This window comes from Rhopilema esculentum, chromosome 20 (assembly GCF_057945365.1).
Source record: "Rhopilema esculentum isolate cy_ngs chromosome 20, ASM5794536v1, whole genome shotgun sequence".
Taxonomy (NCBI): domain Eukaryota; kingdom Metazoa; phylum Cnidaria; class Scyphozoa; order Rhizostomeae; family Rhizostomatidae; genus Rhopilema; species Rhopilema esculentum.
Window position 1 is genome coordinate 10,425,180 of NC_142834.1, and position 18,872 is coordinate 10,444,051.

The window sequence follows — 18,872 nt, forward strand, 5'->3', positions numbered from 1 at the left end:
ACAGAAGTTATTTTTGCCGCCAAAATAGGGCGTTTCTCGCTCTTTCCGGATGTCATCATCAGATAAATATACTTATATGCTGCTTATTTATGTGTTTCTCGTTCAAAATTCAGACTTTAGTGGCATACTTTGAAAGGTCAACTCTTCTAAAATGTTAAAACGTTGCAGTTATTGAAACTACATATTGATAAAAATTCTCCTTTTGCCCGGCAAAAATCCCCTATGTCTCGACGGACAAAGTGTTGGGGGGGGGGGGGGTAAAGCTCAATTTGTGACGCCACTGAGTATTGTCTGTTTCTTTTAAGTCTACAAAGCCTGTTATTGCCCAAAGATCTATAATTTTCTTCATAAGATATAATTTCACATTTTTTGGCGAACTAACAATCTCTCTCTCTGTAGTTTTCTTGCAGATTATAAACTGATTAAGACATCCCACTTGCAGGAAAGCTTCGGAACTCCAAAATATTTTCCGGCGGACGGAAGCTCGTCTGTCCGAAAGATTTCGAATTCAATTTATTTCTCTTTGTTTGACAAAACGAGAGACAATAGAGGGCGGAACATCAGCCTCTTTGTGATAGACTTTTTGCAACCCCCTTTTCTTTAAGAATTTTTGACTGAATGTCGAAGATGGAACGGGGGAGTGCTCAAGAAATTATTTAGTGGGAGAGGTTTCCGTAAGAAGTTAGGCCTAGTTAAAATTTGTTTTTGGAGGTTGAAACAGGAGCAAGTCTGGTCCATGATGCCAGGTTTTAGGGGTGGAGAGGCACTATGCTTCGTGTGTCACGATGGATTTACTGAAGAAGAAAGAATGGTAAATACCAGTGGACAAATTTACCACGAAAAGTGTTTTGTGTAAGTGACCTTAATCTTACTATCTTAGCACCAGGTTTAATTGCTTTCTCTGTAGACATACGCCATTTTGTATTTCAATCAAAACAAGAAATAAGTAAGACGACTGTTGACAAATATCTACACTCTTTTTTTATAGAACACACTTTATAAGAACACTGAGGCTCGATTTGCCCAAAAATAAGAACAAGGCTAGAACATGTTCAGCTTCAGATGAGAAATTTGAAAAAAAAATTCGCATTTTGAAATTTATGTCATATCAACAGAACAAAACTATGCAAGTTTGTCCATAAACGCTAGCAGCCATTGCTTTATTTTTAAACTTTACCCAGTAAAACGTCTTCGAAACTATATATACAGTATGTAACTTCTCAAACATTTGCAAAAAATCACTCTTAAAATAAAAACAATTCTAAGATAAGAACATTTTGATTACAGATCTAACACTCTAATTAATGTATTAACTATTAGTTTGCGAGAACAAATTTAAAATTTTACAAACAAAAAATTTACAACTTAACTCTCTCATGTCGCATCTCTTTAATTGAATTTACAAATAATTCAAGAAGAGATTCTTGCTTAATTTATATAATCTTATTTGATGAAAAATATTCAATAACTGGTAGTTTGTTTTTGATGATATAATGTATATTTTACTTCACAAAAATAATTTTCTTTTAGATGTGCACAGTGCTTTCGCCCTTTTGAAAATGGTCTGTTTTATGAGGTATGTCTACAATATGCTCCAGGTTTCAAAAAGCACTTGTAAAAAATATTATTGATAGCCAGCCCCAAACTGTAAATGCTAAATACTAAATAACAAGTGAGAATATTTTAGATTAATAATCATCTCATTGGCTAAGAAAATGTTGATTTAACTCTTACCTTTCCAGTATAATTGTTTACACATTTTTATTTTTATTTTTCTAGTATGATGGAAGACAGTACTGTGAATATGACTTTCAACAACTTTATGCTCCCTGCTGCAATAGCTGTGGTACGTTTTTATGAATGATGTAGAGAGAATATCATGTCTACTCGGCACCATGTCATGTTTATGTATCTAATAACGTATTCACTAATGTTAATTTGGGACAAATAATTGCACCAGGTATAGACATACTTTAAATAAATATATAATACATTTAGTAAATCATGTGCGACAATTTTCCATGTTGTAAACCCTAATCATGTGCAAAGTCATAATTCTTTCATTGAGATGAGCCCAAACCTTTTCAATGTTAGTTTATGAACATAATAACAGTATGAAAAAGTTAAGGCTATTTCAGTATTATCTCATGGTTTGACACTGTCTTCTACATCATTGTATAAAAACCCTGATAAAAGACATTTGTTTGACAATTAGGCACCTTCTGTATAGAAACCCCCATGTAAAAGTAAAATATCCATGTCAGTTTAGGAAAGTTTTCTTTCATTTCCACTCATCATAGGTGAATACGTTATTGGCAGAGTAATAAAGGCAATGCATGCTAACTGGCACCCTGATTGCTTTAGATGTGAACTTTGCAAGGACCCTCTAGCAGACACTGGGTTCATTAAAAATGCAGGAAGGTAGGGTGATGTATATAATGTGAGAAATCATATTATTTCAACATGTTAAAATTTTGAGGTTTGTTGACATTAATAGTTTCTGATGTTGTGATATTGTTTTACAAGTTTCATTGATCAGTTATTTTTTAAAGAAAATGTCTCAAATTGCAACTTGCTTGCCAGCCTCTTTTGTAAAACATTTGGTTCAGAGAGAATAAGTATTTCATGCAAACACCACAAATCTGCATAGGCCCTTAAGAAAAAAACTAGTTGCATTTGTAAATATTTTACCTTGTTACAATGCTTCCTTGAAAAACCAATAATTTTCTGAGATGGAAATCATCCCTTTTCTAGAATTATCCAGCTTTGTCTGTGTTTTGACACGTGTCTTGCCAGGCCTCGCCCAGAAGAGCATATGATTAATAAATGGAAAAAGTTATTTAGGCTCCTTAAAAACGTAAAACAATATTGCCAGAAAGCAGAACAATTGAAGTCCCAACTTTCACTAATATTAATAATGTCAGATTTTTGCAACAAAAGAAAAATATTCATCTAGTGGCCCTAACAAAAACTTTTTTGAAAATAAAAAATGTCTGTAAACAAATGAGATGTATTCGTGGATAGAGGCAGTGCTCTGGGATTCTAGTGCTGCTAAGAAAGGGATGCAAGTTCTGTGTTATTCAAATACCTTTCCTATTCTGAAATATTTAAAAAAGCATCCTGAAATAAAGAAGAAAGACATTAAAATGTAAACTTTTACCCATAACCCGAACCAGATCAAAACTATGCACTGGCAGATGGGGGTTTTGCATTATTGGGGTGGAGACTCCACAACTCCTGCTTCTTCTTTTATAGTTATGGCTATGAAATGCCTATCTGCACCTACCCCTTCTGGCTTCCAAAATGGAATTTCTAATGATTTAAAAGCAATCCGTGACTTTTTTAAGAAAGTGAACAGTCATCTCAGTGTATTGATTTAAAATTTTCCAAACTCTGCATAAGTCGGGTTATATCCCACTTACTTGTAAGTGAGAACCATCATAAGTCTAACAATTTTGTATGGTCCAAGAAGATCCAACTCAATGCAAGTTTCATTACACCACTAACCTTTTGTTGATATGGTATTTCTGGTTTCTTCTAAGGCCACAGCTACATGATTTTTGCATGTTACTAGGAGAAACTACTAAAGGCCACTAGGAGAAATCTGTCATTCAAAACCAAATAATTTCATATTAACTTTGAGAATGGAATCTTTTGTGAATGTAATTATATTTGAAAATACAAAGTTTCAGTGTAGATGAAATAAATCTTTTAAAAACATAATGGTGTTTGTTCACACCATTTCATTTGAATTTATTGGCCTTTCCTTGACGAGACACTGAGGAAAACAGTATTAAAGAAGGATCCTTAGAAAAAAGCTTCCATATTTTGTTAAAGGCACTGTTTGTTATGTTAAAAGTGACTGGAGTTTTAGTGATAAAACTTAATAAAACAAGTGTAAGATATTTTAAAATTTTTGCTGGAACAGTTATATTATTTGTTCCAGATTTTGAGCTTTTTGCTATCCCTATTAAACAGGCCTTGCAAGGAGAGGGGCTTGAGCTCGATCAACACCTCCATACACACCTAGGAAGTTGTAACGGTCTTTTCAACATATTTTAGTATGGGACCATATGCATATTTTTGCATATAAACAAAGTTTAATTATTTCTGTATGTATCATTTTTGTTAAGGAACAATAGCTTAAGTGTAAGCTAATAGGCAACCATAGGCAACAATAGGCAACAAGAATTCATGACGTCAAACGACGTCCGTGGGGAAAATTGCAAAAAAGCTTGCAACATCATTTGACGCTTTTGGGGAGATGAGTCAAACACTCTTTGACACCATTTGGCGTCAACGGGAGTGAATGGGTTAATCAAGCATCTAGCATGCTAACGATCTTTAAAAATTGAATTGAATGCGCAAAACCGAACTTTTTTTGGATAATATTCGATGATGCTCAAATGAGCACCTAGAAAGCTGAAGGTGCTCAGTTTGTTAATTTCTTTTCATTAACTATTTTGAATTTTCTTTTTTTAGAGCCCTTTGCAAAAGATGCCATGCTGCTGAAAAGGCCAAGGGTATTTGGTTTCATTATCAGTTTCTGCAAATTGTGCTGTATTTCCTGATTGATAAGCAGTAAAAATTGCTGTCTATGCATTTAGCAGTAAGAAAGACTGTCATGGAATTTTTTGGTTGACGCAGATTTCATTGTTAGATATTAATTAATGATAATTTAAACTCATCATAAGTCAAGTCTGTGGACAGCCATCACTTGTTCAAGGGTATAACTCTTCGTAATAAAGTTTCAAATTTAAGCAAATCCCAATTGTTTAGATGTTTATCAGGAAGTTTTTGATAGGAACTGTGTAAACACCAAGATCAGGCTAATCAACCAAGCTTCCATGCTGGAGTCCCAAATCTATGATTTATCGGTGTGGTCTAGAAGGATTAATTTCACTGGCAGCCAGTATAGGTGAAAACAACAGCAAATTTGTCATAGATGAAAACATTTTTATTGTCAGTGTAATTGACTTTTTAATGACAGACATTTTCTCGAAACACAAATCAAAATAGCCAGTATTTATTTGATAGTAAGTATGTATTATAAGATGATTTTTCACAGGCCCTGGGTTCTTGAGGTAGCAAATCTGCTTCAATATATATACATTTTTTGGGAAGCAAAGTCATATCAAAGTAGTTTTATGTTTTTAATCATTTCTTTCTTATAAATATATACATATGCATTTCAAAAACAGTTTTAAATTTTTTTGAGAATAATTTCCCATATTAGAATGTGTATCCTTTTTTCTTAAAGGTGGAAGATACCTTTGTAATCGATGCCAGTAAGTCATTTATTATCTTTCCTATCTTCCTGATCTGTTTTACAAGGCTATTTTGACATTATTTTGCAGTAATGGCAGCTCTTTACAACTATACTTGGTTTGTAGCAGATCTTTTCCTTGCATATCTTGGCAAAGTATCTTAACAGCAATTCATCATTGGGAAATGCTATTATGATAAAGAAAACAGGGTGTAGCTATCAGTTTATATCCTAGCTTCTAAATACAACTAGCTATTTCTTTAAACTTTGATTGTATTTTTGCAGTACATACATTGAGGAAGGAGGTCACATTATGTACATGGGTGAGCCCGTTCATCCTTGGCATTACAACTGCTATGCCTGCAAGTAGGTTTGCATATTTTTCTTAGCATACTTTTGCCACAAGAGGTTTTGATATTTAATTGATAAATAAAAGAAGGTTTTTCTGATAGGATTTTTTTAACCCATGTTAAAGGTTTGGCTTAGGATCCCTTTTTAATATCTATTCCTGTCTGTGTGGAACAGCACTTAAAGATTTAGGACTACTAAATTGTAATTATGGGTGCTTCTTATAGGACTTCCTAAATTTATTTAATATTGTATAAGAAATATTTTTGAAATCAATTGAAATTATTTTTTTAAAATGAATTCTTCTACTTATATATACCCTTTGGTAAAAACTAAACAGCTGCCTTTTGATTTTATAAGAGAGCTGGCAGTTGCTAAGTGAAGTTCTGTATTCAATTTTGATATGATAATATGGTCAAATGTCCATTTAAGAAGTCAATTCAATAAATTCAATGTATTTTGAACTTATTAGTTGGCTATTAATGTGCTTAAAGAAAGGTGGTACTTTGATGATAAGATACGATGTAGCACATATATGCTGCTGTGAATTTTTTTGACATTATTTTTGACATCAAAGGGATCACTTTTTAAAATGACATAGAGCAACCCACTAAAGCTTTATTTTTCTCTTTTTTCAAAGCAAAGAGTTGGATGTCAACTGTAGAAAAAAGAACAATGAATTATATTGCTTGCGATGCCATGACAAGATGGGGACACCCATATGTGGATCATGCAGGTATATGAACCTTGTTATTAAACTATTGGGTTATTTCTTTCTAGTAGCTGTAGTTTACTTTTGCTTGGGTTGTTACTTCCTGTACGAATTTATAAAGTGGTAACAAGATTGAATGGTTTCTACTTTTACTTTTGTCATTTTGGAGCAAACCTTTTTTTCATACTCATTGTTTGCATGCTTTTCTCCAGCTTTCATTTTATACCCAACCACATCACTAAAATTGCATGGTAATTAATTTGTTATTTGATTTTTATTTGTTGGTTTTTTTTTACTTTGTGATTGCTTACAAACTTTTCAATTGTCGCGGTATTTATAAAAAGTTTCTGACGTAAGCTGCATTTTCATTTCGTTATTTCAGACGTCCTGTGGAAGATCGTGTAGTAAATGCACTTGGCAAGCAGTGGCATGTTGAGGTAAACCTTACCTATTTACAACCTATATGTGGTTACTGCGCACTTGTGGATCCATTATGACTGAAAACTTTCAGAAAATTCTTTTCATTTGCAATTACTAGTAGAAGTGTCTACAGGGCACGGCACACTTTTGCAAAGATAATCTAAAATTTCTCAAAAAGTCAAATGTTTATGGTTTTGGCATAAATAGTCCATCTATAAGAGTTTTAAGGCCAAACGCTTATTTATTAGGATCTTTCGTTTTTTGATGAAAAATCAGTTCGGCGATGCCTTACAATAGAGGTGTCTAATGACAAAATATGTTTCAAGAAAGGAAGGTGGATTTTAGATTTTGGATGATGGATTCAAGTTTATCAGACTCATTATGTGTCTCAATGGCAGCCTCTAGAAATAGCCACATTGAAACACCACGTAAAAGAAACTATATATTGAGAACCTCCATGGATTTTCCAAAGAAAAATTTTCAATATAAAAACCACTATAAAATATAAGAGTCATCCTAGCCTGCTACAAAAAATCGCAGGTTCTTTTATGCGGATGTTCACTGTATTCCAATTACTAAGTTAATGCAGGGTATTCGTGCATCATTTTGAATATTCAAGCATGGTAGACTTAATTCAAATCCAAGCATTTCTTTTAGCTCTCTCTTTGTACACATATGTAGACCTGGGTACTTTGCGTGATACATTTACGAATGTTATAGTCAAACTAGAGCTGGTTCATTTTCGCACATTAATTTATTAATGTTTTCTAAATTTTCCATTAGCATTTCTGTTGTGCACAATGCGAGAAGCCTTTTTATGGTCACAGACACTACGAAAAGAACGGCCTGGCTTACTGCGAAACACATTTTAATGAAGTAAGAGCCTTTTTTAAAATACCGATGAAAATTTCAATACAGTACATCAACTATTATCCGAACTCAAAACGAGTGTTATTTTGTGTTTATCCGAAAAATGTTCTGCCGACCGATTGAAAAATCCTTTCTTTTACATAATCTGTTGTACAATATGCATTGCTTCCTGGAGAGAAGAATGGTTAGATCTGCAAGACTCTAATTTTTCTAAATTGCTTTAAAAAACTGTTACAATAGCTACAGCTTTCAAATCAAGATCATTTTAATTATGTGTTTTCTAACGGATTTTCCGACTGATTTCATTTCATATTTGTTACCCTAGCTCTTTGGTGACATCTGCTTCGTTTGCAACCGTGCCATTGCCCGAGATGGTAAGTGTCAGCTAAAAAGTGACAAAAAATGTCACTTTTTAGCGTTACGTCAAAGGTGAAGTGATTGTAAATAGTTACTCGTTTGTCACACATTAGGTTGACGTTGACTACTTTGGAACATGTTTTTGTTCATTCAAACTTCTGCTCAACGTTAAAATCTAGGAAAAATTGACATGGAGACATTGGTTCAAAGAATGACCTACATTTATATTTTTATCAAGTTATGCTGTATGACGCGATAGGACCCCGGGATATGATATTAGAAAATTTCAACATGTAAAAGAAGAGAATTGATATATATAAAAGGAATGGTCTTGCTTACAATCGCCATATTAACTACCGTTCAGGTTACCTGGAGGATTCTTGCATCTTGTGTCTTTTCTTTTGCTCCAACTGGATCTTTTTCTACCAGTTTTGTCTGTGCTGTCCTAAACTTTAATTTTTAATAAGATTAGCCGCGATTAGTAAGGAGCAGAAAATTAGGAGTGAAAAGAAAAGGATGAAAAGATTTCTCCTTAAAGCGGAAACCGGTATGTTCCTTAGAAGATGTCCATTTTCTGAAGACATTTGTACAAATCGTTGACTGCAGGCGAGAAACTTTTGTCCTTTTTTGAAATGCATCACTATAATCTGAAAACTATAATCTTCTAGTTTGTCTTTTTTTGAAATGCATCAAGCTATGGGATAGCTCAGTTAATAAAACAACAAAATCGCAGGTCTGGTTCAAGAGCGAAATTAAATAGACATATAATCTTACTTTGTTAAATAGTATTCACGGTGAAGAGAAAGGCATACCATCGATATTTTTTATGTTAATGCATATCACGATAACTGTTAATATCGATGAACTGTTAATTTAAATTGTTTCTTTTTCAGTCGTTACTGCCTTGAATAAGTGCTACTGTGTGCAGCATTTTGCTTGCTGGGGTTGTAATGTCAAACTCACCCTCAAGTAAGTCTGTGTTTGAACATTTTGTCGATTTGTTTACACATGGGCCTGAAAAGGTGAATCTGCTCGCCAGCATTCATGCAGTTAGTTAGACGATCTTTTAGGTTTGACACAAAATTCCATTCTATATCATATATGCTTTCATTATGAAGGCAAAATTAAAGTTTTTTAGAAATCGTGCTACACTACAAGAAATCCTCTTTAACCTTTAGCAAAACCTCTAGATTATCATTCTAAGTTAATATGCAATTTTGCTACTTTCTTCCTCCTATATATTGTTGTGAATATCTTGAATATGAATGCCCTTTTTTATGCATTGCCGTTTCAACAAAATGCTAGGCTTTTGTATACATTATACTTCCCTCGTAGGAGCAAATTTCATGAGTTTGACATGAAGCCACTTTGTCTGAAATGTCACGAAAAACTTCCACGAGAGCTTCGCAAAAGACTGAGGAAAGCCGAATCTGCTAATCGATAGGAGGCAGCCTCATTTTAACATCATCAAGTCCTTATTCATTTCTTACAACCGACAATATATATTTGCTGTTATCAAACTTCTTGGCATGGCATGTTTTTACAAGATAAGAAGAACGTTATTGCCTTCAGTATTCTATAACTTCTTTGATGCTCTGTTTACCTAAATGAATTAGTAATAATCAACATGATTCTCCAAATGCTTCAATAAATGTCTTGTTTGTATTTATATACTTATCACAGTTGTTTATCCGAGTGTATTGAGTTTTGGCAGAGATTGGACCTTAATGAGTCCCAGAAAAATTGTTAAATATTGATAAGCGCTGCCTTTATTGCTGATGGCGTCTTTGTTTCGGAAGATAAACATAAATCCCTTGATATCTATTTTTGTAAACAATATACAGTTTCCACTTCTTGCCTCTTATACCGTCAACTTTCCAAAAAGTGTATTTGAAGCATTGGAAAGTCCTTTGATATTTTTTGTGTAACATATAGTATAACAGTTGACAGAAGTATGTAGCATTTATTTTGATGCAAAATTTTATATTCTATTTTGTCTTGTATTCATGTATTTAAATGATTTAGAGTTATGCTTCCTTACTTACTATGAGAATTTTCAACAATTTTCTACATATTTAAAGATATATCTACAAAGTACAAAGTTTTTGACAACGTCAATGCCGATGGTGTCTTTCGATAGAGATGTCCCCTGCAGTATATATTAATCTTTCTTGAATATTTAAATTTCCCAGAGCCATGTAAAGCACTGAAAATCGACTCGGGGGACGGTCACATTTTCAGTTGCAGTATATTCGCAATCTTCTCAATCATTGTTTTAATTTTGAGCAGCACCGATGAGCAGTAGCAGGATCTATACACAGAATGCCTATTTAAATGTCCCAACGCTTAGTCACCGTCGATTTTTCTTAGCTCTTGTAATTTCTCTGATTATAACTGATAACATATCTTTGATACCTTTGCCAGTACTTGCTGATACCTCCATAAAATTACAATCTAATACTCCTGCGAGCGATGCGCCCGCCCTATAGCTAACTTTCCTCTGATCCTCTAGATCCGTTTTATTTCCAACAATCATTATGGGCTTACGCCGTGAGTCACATGACCTGTAAAATGTCTGTAAATGGTTGCTCAGGGATGTGAAGCTTTTGAAGTCTGTTATTGAGTATAGGAAGATGAATCCATCCCCTTGTTTGATGTATTGCTCCCTCATGGCGACGAATTCATCCTGTGCAGAAATAGGAAAGCACGGTCAAGTGGATTCGATGACAAACAGAGGTTAGCCATGCTTTATAAGCAAACCTATTTAAATTTAGATTGTTGCTACATTTAAGGCCGATTCCTTAATATTGTTCTTGTTAAATTTATTCGGTAATTTTGCGTTTGAGAAAATTAAGCATTTGGGTCTCGTTTCTAAAGAATGTATAACATGTTCGCTCGGAATGAGCAAGGTAAAATTCCATAGAAGAAGTTTTCAGCATCCAAATTTATATAGGCAAAATCATTTAAACCTTCAAAATCCGCACCAAAGGGTTTGAAGGTCCTCTGTGCCGAAATCACTGATGTTTTCATACTGTGAATTCTACGGCGTTGCCTACAATGTATAGGCTTTTTTTGAGTGACATGGCTTTTTGGTAGATGCAAGCTTTCGTGGTTAAATTACAACCTCTCCTCTACTGACTACTGAACACTGAAGGTACCCCCTTTTAAGTGAATTTTCCTGGCATGAACAACTCTGACGTCCTTGGTTTAAATGAAATGAAGATTTAGAAAAAGAAGTTTACAAATATCTTTTGATTGTCTGAAAACAAAAAACACTGCTCGCAATGTACCATTATACCATCTGGTTTTAGCCCCCGCTTTCTACTAACAACACGACTATGATGACTTTACCTGCTCAATTGTGATGCTAACAGAATGCTGTTTCCCATCCACTGTCATCGAAGTGTGGGCTTCCCAACCTGACAAATTGAGTTGTATCGTTTTATAATGATCAACCTAGATAGATAGTGCTCCTTTTTTTAAAAATAATATTACAGCCTCTGATTACGAGTCAAACTTATATTTTTAATTGAATTTGCAGTTTGGTGGCCAAAATTTTTCTTATCCTTACGACCACTCTGCATTTCTGGGAATATCAGTCTTTAATAAGAATTAAATCATCCAACAGAAGCAGTTCTAAATTTCTACTCTAGTGATTTTTCAATATACAAAGACATGATGAAAATCTGGTAGCCACAGAGATGTGATAAAAAATATGTTGTCTGATGATCGCATAAAGCGTGAAACTCAAGTAGAAACATTATGCATGAAACACAGAGTACCTTCCTGTTCTATACAACAAAGCACAACCTCCAATGCTACATGCACAATTAAAAAGTGCAATACAGCTAAGAAAAGGCTTTATAGGGTTCACGAATTCGAGGAGAAGAAAATCTTCAAATAGCTTTCATCAACACAGACTTATAACACATAACAACTAACTAGAAACGGCTATTTACTGTGACAATTGCGTCTAGAGTGTACAAAATACGCCAGATATAATTGTTTTAAAACATACCTTGGGGTGTACTCTGCCTGTTAACAAACGCGACTGTGATAGCTACAGTGAAAAGAAACTTTATCAGTGACTTTAATACTAAAAAGCTATGTATATAATGACAGAAATAGATAAATCACAAAATCAATTCAAATATAACAACTTTATATTCAACATTCTATGGCCCATTATTACTATAATTAAGTCTTTTTGCAAGTTTTATTATTTGTGATCCCCATTGATCTCTCTCTCAAGTAAAACTATTTTTAGATGCCTTTCAAATTACTCATTTGGTAATTTAAAAAAAGCTTTATATTTTTCTCTTTATTAGAATTGATAACGAGATTATTTCAATAAATCTCCAAGAAATATAAATTGCTAATTTAAGAAAGTTTAAATTGTTAATTTAAGGAATACTTAAATAGTTTTACCCTTTTAAAAAGGGGCAAACCTCACTTGCAGCGAAGCTGGGTATGTTTGAGTACCGAATTTTTGATAACAAATTATTGCATTAATTGAGATTTCATTATTAGGAAAGTGCTTTCTTTTTTTGTATAATACCATAGAATCTTGAAACATTTAGGTAGACTGTGCAAAGTTTAAGTGACAAAAAAAGAGCAAACCTGATTTTCCAACGCCGCTTGATCCAAGAATGACAATGTTGTTAGAGATTTCCTGGTGCATGATGCAGCGATGCAGCTATTCCTGTTTGCTGTTTTTTGGTGTCCTGATATGCACTTGTATTATTTTTCTCGTAGTGAAGTCCTTACGATGTTTCTTTTACAAATGGAATGCCTTTGATACGTCGACTTTGACCTCATCGAAGAAATGATACAAATTTATAGAACAGCGGCTTACTTGGCCCAGGTTCATTACCAGAATGACAGGGAAGTACTGACACAGTGGTTTGAGCCTAAAAAAACCTGTTCCTGGTAAAAGGTATAATTGCGTAACATTGATGATGAGGCATTGTCAAATTCCTTTATTCCACGAATATTGACACAAAGGAATACAGAACTGCTTCCTCCTGTCAAAGTTGAAAAAATTGGGGCCTCAGCAAACGTAATATTGCATTAAGAATGTGTCAGCCGTTGGCTCACTTGAATATTGCCCTACCTTCGAATCTTTCCTGGCTATTTTTTGCCTAGCAAGATACAGTTTGGTCTGCAGGAAATAAAAGTAGACCACAGGACAACATGTTTACTTGAGAAGTCGAATTAAGTTCCCTTTCAGCTATTTCAGGAACTATTTCAAAGTTTAAAGAGATTGTATATCAGAAAGAGGGCGCAATTCCCAAAAGTCCCCAAGACCGCACTTCTGATAAAAGGGGCTTGTTTTCAACTTTCGGTTACTTTCAGCCTACCGATTCTTAAATGATATTCTCTTTGATTCTGTTTTATTTCAAAAAAATGACTTCCCTACAGGGAAGTAACTTTGCATCACATTGAAGTCAGGTAACTCCCCTACAAGTAGATCTAGAAAGCACATTTCCATAAAAAGTGATATGCATTTATATAAAGAGAGGAATGGGGAGGGCTATAAACCGAATAGCAAGACAAGCATTGCTAAAAACTAAAACAGAAAGAGCTTTGTGGATTTTAATGTATTCCAATCGGAAGTCCATGTGTTCGCAAAGTTCCAATGCACGACCTTGACTACCAAACTACGAAAAAACCGTTTAGCCAAACAACCTTCTTGCAAATGAACACTTTCCTGTTGAAAACGACACATAATTCAGTTCCACACCCCCCCCTCCCCTTTGAGAAAGAAATGGTTAAGCCCATAATCAGGTTTGCATCATATTGGCAACTTTGGGGCTCTGAAACTCTTACCAAGACACATGAACTCGAGAGAAGAGAAGCAACAAAAAACTGGCAACAAATTTAGTGTAACGTATGAAGACAAAGAAGAAGGCGTAGTGTAAGAAGGCAATTGAACTGTATGTTACCAGAAAAGTGCTGATATATACAATACATAAATATATCTGTAAGTTAAAAAGTTTCTAACAGCAATATATTCGACAAAAAGCAAATACAGCGTTATGTCTGGACAATATTCACCAATATCATGTATATATTTACATTATGTAGATCATTGAGCAATAAAGTTAACTGTGACGTAATGCTATCAAAATAACTCATTGTGTAATACCAAAGAGAATAACAATTTGCTTTGGCAAAGAACTGATGACGATGCTTAAGAATTTAGAGGAAATTAGAGAAAAACGTTCTTCTCCTTTATGGCTGGGTTCACGAGATGTAATTTTTGTTCTGATTTAAACTTATACTTTAATTCAATCCTTTAAAGCTTAACAGCCATGCATCCGTGGATAAAATAAAGCGGGAATTTACCTTTTTTAAATTTTGATTATAAATTCTTGTCAAGAGCCAACAAATGTTACACCTAGTTTTTTTTTCTGAGAGCCTTCAGTTGCAATAGAAGCTGCTCAAACCAAACCAAACATCGTCCATTTTCGATTGGGTTTTCAACTGTTTTCGTTTTCAGTTACAAATTTATCTTTTTTGTAGATGATAGGTAACAAAAATGTTCCGTTTTAATTTTAAAATACGGGGAAGAGAGACACGGTCAAATGGCTGTTCCCTGAAATTAATAGTAGTGCTAAAAGTACGCAAACTTTAACCTAATTATTACTTTAAAAATGTAAGACTAAGTTTTTTAACATAACAACAAACACACAAAGCAGTAGCATATTACGATAGCGGTTTATTTAAAAAACTGCTTCTGTATCACATTGCCGCATTCCAAGGGTAGATATTGGATTCTCCCAGGCCCTGCCTGATTAATTAAATATCTAGTGAAGTTATTAATGGGAAATTTTCCCGCCTATTTCGCTGTCAGCAAAGAAATGTCCACTGAAGTTCGAACATTTCAAGTCTACTTGACTAAGTTTTTGAGATATTTTCGAACTCGCTTCAAAAGCCCTTTTTTGTGTTCTAGTTTCCCCAACTCGGATCCATTTCTTTCGCGTCGTCTTATTTCTCTTACCATACCACAAAATGTTTCATCGACATTTCTCCGTGTCCGTGCTGATGCTTCTAAAAACAAACAGTCCATTTCAGTAGCTAAAGCAGCCCCTTCATTAAAACTCACTTGCCGCCTTTCATCTAGGTCAGATTTGTTTCCAACAAGAACTAGAGGTACAGGCTCAAAATTTCGCACTCTTTCTAATGTCTTCAGATGTTTGCTTAGCATTTGAAAACTACTAAAATCTGTTACGGAATAAACAAATATGAACCCCTCTCCATGTCTCATGTATTGTTCTCGCATCGCAGCAAATTCTTCCTGTTTGAAAGGAGAAAAAAATCAAGAGCTGTTGAAGAAAGCACATTCTGAGCTGAGCAGCGTAAAAGCGTACATCTGCATGTTTCCTCAGACTTAATTATTTGGGTTCAGAAAAAGTGTAAACAAAAGGAGAATAATGACTAAAAAACGGCGTAGCTCGTAGTATTTCGAAATCTCTTATCAAAATCTTTGATTTCAAAATCCATAAATATCTATTAAAACGAGTCTTGAAATATTAAGCTCATATTTCTTATAACACTTCGAAAATATTATAAGTTGACTAAAAGTTATAAAACCGGATCTCATACCGAAAAATATGTTTTGTATCTCATAAAATGCGTATCTGTCAAGTTCATGTCCAGGCACGTAAACATTAAAGGAAGTTGATTTTAAAACAACAAAAACTCGGGGCATGCTTTAAATACAACAGGTCATCTTTGATACAGGCAGCGAAACGGGGCCATTCTTATATACCCATTTAATGTCAACAGGGGGCGCGGGGGGACACACGGGGGCGTTGCCCTGAAAAATTTTATCCAGCGTTTTCATTTTGTTACTGTTTGCCCTTTTTTTAGCGCTTTGTTCCTCTTGCCCCACAAACCTGGCGTCTCTGCGTGTCAACATTGAAATGCATAAAACTATAGGGCATAGTGATGAAATAAGAACCTTGGAAATACTTCCTTAGAGTTTTCTCCGGTCCAAATCTGTTTTAGAAGCAGTTTCTGGGCCATCCCTAGTATACCATACTTCTAAAACTTTTCTTGCCGCCTACCATAGTGGCCGTCATTATTAAATCCTTCCATCTTAAAACATTTTCCCTCTCACATTCAAATAAGCTTCCACGGTGGGGACCTAGAAATCCTTTGCGGGGACTGCCCCTCCCCCCCTCAGTTCACTACATTCAAAGAAAATGAAACATTGACTGCCTCAAAGAACTTGCTGTAAGGTTAGCTGTAAATTCATTTGACTCCCCTTTTACAATATTAATTTAGGATATATTAACAGGTAGGAAGCGATCGGGGGTGTATTCACAGGAGATGGGGCAACACGCGGTACAATTACAAGCCAAGTCACTGCATTGCCGACAACCCTTTCGTCTCCCATTCTGAGGTACACTGATGCTAGTCTATGCATAAAACAAAGAAAAATGAAACAAGGGAATACCTGTCCTGCAGTGTCAAGGATATCCAGCATACACGCTTCATCATCTACCACTATTTGAGATTGATATGCATCCTCTATTGATAAAGCAAAATCAAAATTATATTTAAGGACAGATGACGTCACGTAGATATTTGATAGTTTTAATAATGCAAATGTTACTGTTTTCATAGGATATTCATAAGCACTTAAGAAACCTGCTAGAGCCTTTAAAAAAATCCTCACTATTTAATAAGAATATAACATATAGAAATTTTGAGGCTCAAAATCGCTAAAATTCAATAATAATTTAAGAACAATGCCAGGCTCAAGAAGCCTGTGTCCCAGACCCCTAACTTGAAAGTAGTCCCAGACTCTCAAGAACCATACTTTCAAGTTAGGGGTCTGGAGCACATGCTAGGCTCAAGCTCCATCAGGACTTGGATTTTTTATCTATTTTTAGTTTTCTCACCAAGCAAAAAAACTGTCACTTTCTCGCACATATACGTTTTGAAATACAAACATCCGCTTTGTGAGTAATTAACTGTGTGTGACTCAGTGACTAGATTTGTATTTCTATACCACATTTATTGTTATGTTGTGTTATTGTTTAGTGTTTTGATGAAACAACACGTAAAAAAGATTTGATTCTTTCCTTTAATCTTAAGGCCACTGTTATGTTGATGATAATAAATAGACATTAATACACTTTCAGTTTTACTTTATCTTCATTGTTGCATCAAATGCGAATGCAAAAATTTATCTTACTCTCTAGTTTTACCAGGCATATCACGATATTCTTTAGCAATAATGGCAATTCCATAATATATTTTGGATCTGCTATCACGTTGTCTTACCATAGCATTTGTTGGAAAAATCAAAGAGAAATGTAAAGGGTTTAAATATTTATAGATATAGACAAGGTTTGTCAATAGAGAGGTGACGGTGGCATGGTTTCCTCAAGAAGAAAAACAATACCCACATGGCAATGATACAAAAAATCTGATCTGAGAGACAAATTGAAACGAGACAATTTAATGAAGTATACAAATTTGTAGAAAGTAGTACATTACCTATCGTAGGATCTCGAACATCCAAGAAAATGTTGCTCACGAACTGTAATGTTATTGCTGCAAAACAATTCATTGTTTTCTATTAAAAGAAACTTGTCTAAAAGTATGCTTGCGTCCTCTAAATTTAACATTAGCGTTGGAGCCGTAGCCAGAATATTCAAACATTAAAGGGAACAATACTGAAGGAAAAGCAAAATAATGGAACTATGATGATAATAAAAGTTTCATAAAAGAAGTTTGCACTCATTTAGAGAAATAAGAAAACCCCTTTACCAGACCTCCGTATCTCTCTTTTCGGTACAACAATTGGTTTCATAAAACTGTTCATACAAAATGGTCTAAAATTTATCCTGACATGCATTGGTATTGGTCATAATCAAAGGACCCAATCTTTATGCATTTTCGAAATATTTTTGCATTTGCAACCTGGTGCTTCTCCCCTGTTTTCAAAATGATTAATTGACTGAAAACGAGAATACCTGATTTGCCAACTCCTCCTTCTCCCATCACGACTATTTTGTGAACTTTGGGCTTTTTATTGACAGTTCCACCATGGTGTGCTGGAAGGCTTTTGCTTTTTCCCATCGAACTCATGATTTTTGCGGAAGTGCAAAAATTGTTTACACAATTCTTGTTCAAACAACCAATCTCAGAGCATGAAATGCTCAGTTCTCTGTTTCTTTCGCTTTCAAGTTGCTCTTCACCCGAAGACGCTGTTCTGATGTTGAAATCAAGTAGATCAATCTCAACCGTATACGCACAAAATTTCGTACAACTGTTTATAGATTTCTATCGAAACGAACCTTTATTGTATCCCACCCAGTTGTTGAATAGTGTCCAAACCCCAAGGCGGAAATAGTTGGCTGGCGTCGTCAAAACTTCGAGGAACGTTGTGACGTAATCATAGGACGTCACACAATCAAAAAACGAATGTGTAAATACTTAACTTAGTGATAAATTTAGCGATCAAACGTGAGAATGCGAGAAGATTTCACAATCCTGGACCCAAAATTCACGGCATGCTCGGTCTAGACAAATAGGTAACATTTCATTCCAAGAATATAGGCGAAGAATGTCCACAGGTTTCTTTTAAAGGATTTCAAATGGAGGGTAAAGCGCTCGTTTCGTTTTGAGAAAAATAAACAATAGTCAATTGTCTTGAGCAAAGAAATGTCAGTAGCTGAGCCTAAGAAATATAAACTCGCAAGGGACGAGTTGTTATCTAGTGTCTTAATAATCGATTGTCAAAATCAAGTTGGAAGTGCGAGAAGGACAAAATAAAATCTGTTATTCTATAAATTGAGGTTCATCTGATTTTAGTCCCAAACGGCAACAATGCTTGTTTTATGAAATCAATCATAATACCTCAGTGGGAATGCATAAGAT

General features: G+C 34.6%; 3 protein-coding genes across 3 annotated transcripts; 1 reads left to right on the forward strand and 2 right to left on the reverse strand.

Annotated features, from left to right (window-relative positions):
• The first annotated feature begins 635 nt into the window (after positions 1-635).
• Positions 636-10,097, forward strand: LOC135687290 (LIM and senescent cell antigen-like-containing domain protein 1). Its single transcript, XM_089114686.1, has 13 exons — positions 636-852; positions 1,531-1,576; positions 1,780-1,846; positions 2,301-2,421; positions 4,483-4,523; positions 5,261-5,288; positions 5,552-5,632; positions 6,255-6,350; positions 6,709-6,763; positions 7,530-7,622; positions 7,942-7,990; positions 8,867-8,942; positions 9,309-10,097. The coding sequence occupies exons 1-13, from the start codon at positions 737-739 to the stop codon at positions 9,415-9,417; spliced, it is 978 nt and encodes a 325-aa protein (XP_088970812.1). The 5' UTR covers positions 636-736; the 3' UTR covers positions 9,418-10,097.
• A 134-nt stretch (positions 10,098-10,231) lies between these two features.
• Positions 10,232-13,750, reverse strand: LOC135687292 (GTP-binding protein Rit2). Its single transcript, XM_065203819.2, has 4 exons — positions 12,594-13,750; positions 11,992-12,033; positions 11,325-11,392; positions 10,232-10,659 (listed from the first exon to the last, which is right to left on the reverse strand). Exons 1-4 carry the CDS (start codon positions 12,652-12,654, stop codon positions 10,324-10,326), a joined length of 507 nt encoding a protein of 168 aa, XP_065059891.1. The 5' UTR covers positions 12,655-13,750; the 3' UTR covers positions 10,232-10,323.
• Positions 13,751-13,895: 145 nt separating this feature from the next.
• Positions 13,896-18,337, reverse strand: LOC135687291 (ras-like protein rasD). Its single transcript, XM_065203818.2, has 4 exons — positions 17,966-18,337; positions 17,487-17,543; positions 16,438-16,511; positions 13,896-15,273 (listed from the first exon to the last, which is right to left on the reverse strand). Exons 1-4 carry the CDS (start codon positions 18,078-18,080, stop codon positions 14,866-14,868), a joined length of 654 nt encoding a protein of 217 aa, XP_065059890.2. The 5' UTR covers positions 18,081-18,337; the 3' UTR covers positions 13,896-14,865.
• Between the last annotated feature and the right edge of the window lie 535 nt (positions 18,338-18,872).

Bases quoted from the DNA above. Each gene is read 5' to 3' on its own strand.
- LOC135687290 (XM_089114686.1), top strand. From the start codon at position 737: ATGATGCCAGGTTTTAGGGGTGGAGAGGCACTATGCTTCGTGTGTCAC. The intron at 853-1,530 runs GTAAGTGACCTT...ATTTTCTTTTAG, and splicing joins TACCACGAAAAGTGTTTTGT to ATGTGCACAGTGCTTTCGCC. The intron at 1,847-2,300 runs GTACGTTTTTAT...CACTCATCATAG, and splicing joins TCCCTGCTGCAATAGCTGTG to GTGAATACGTTATTGGCAGA.
- LOC135687292 (XM_065203819.2), bottom strand. From the start codon at position 12,654: ATGCACCAGGAAATCTCTAACAACATTGTCATTCTTGGATCAAGCGGC. The intron at 11,393-11,991 runs GTATGTTTTAAA...TCAATTTGTCAG, and splicing joins CAGGCAGAGTACACCCCAAG to GTTGGGAAGCCCACACTTCG. The intron at 10,660-11,324 runs GTAAAGTCATCA...ATTTCTGCACAG, and splicing joins TTAGCATCACAATTGAGCAG to GATGAATTCGTCGCCATGAG.
- LOC135687291 (XM_065203818.2), bottom strand. From the start codon at position 18,080: ATGAGTTCGATGGGAAAAAGCAAAAGCCTTCCAGCACACCATGGTGGA. The intron at 16,512-17,486 runs GTAATGTACTAC...CTTTATCAATAG, and splicing joins TGTTCGAGATCCTACGATAG to AGGATGCATATCAATCTCAA. The intron at 15,274-16,437 runs GTATTCCCTTGT...CCTTTCAAACAG, and splicing joins TCCTTGACACTGCAGGACAG to GAAGAATTTGCTGCGATGCG.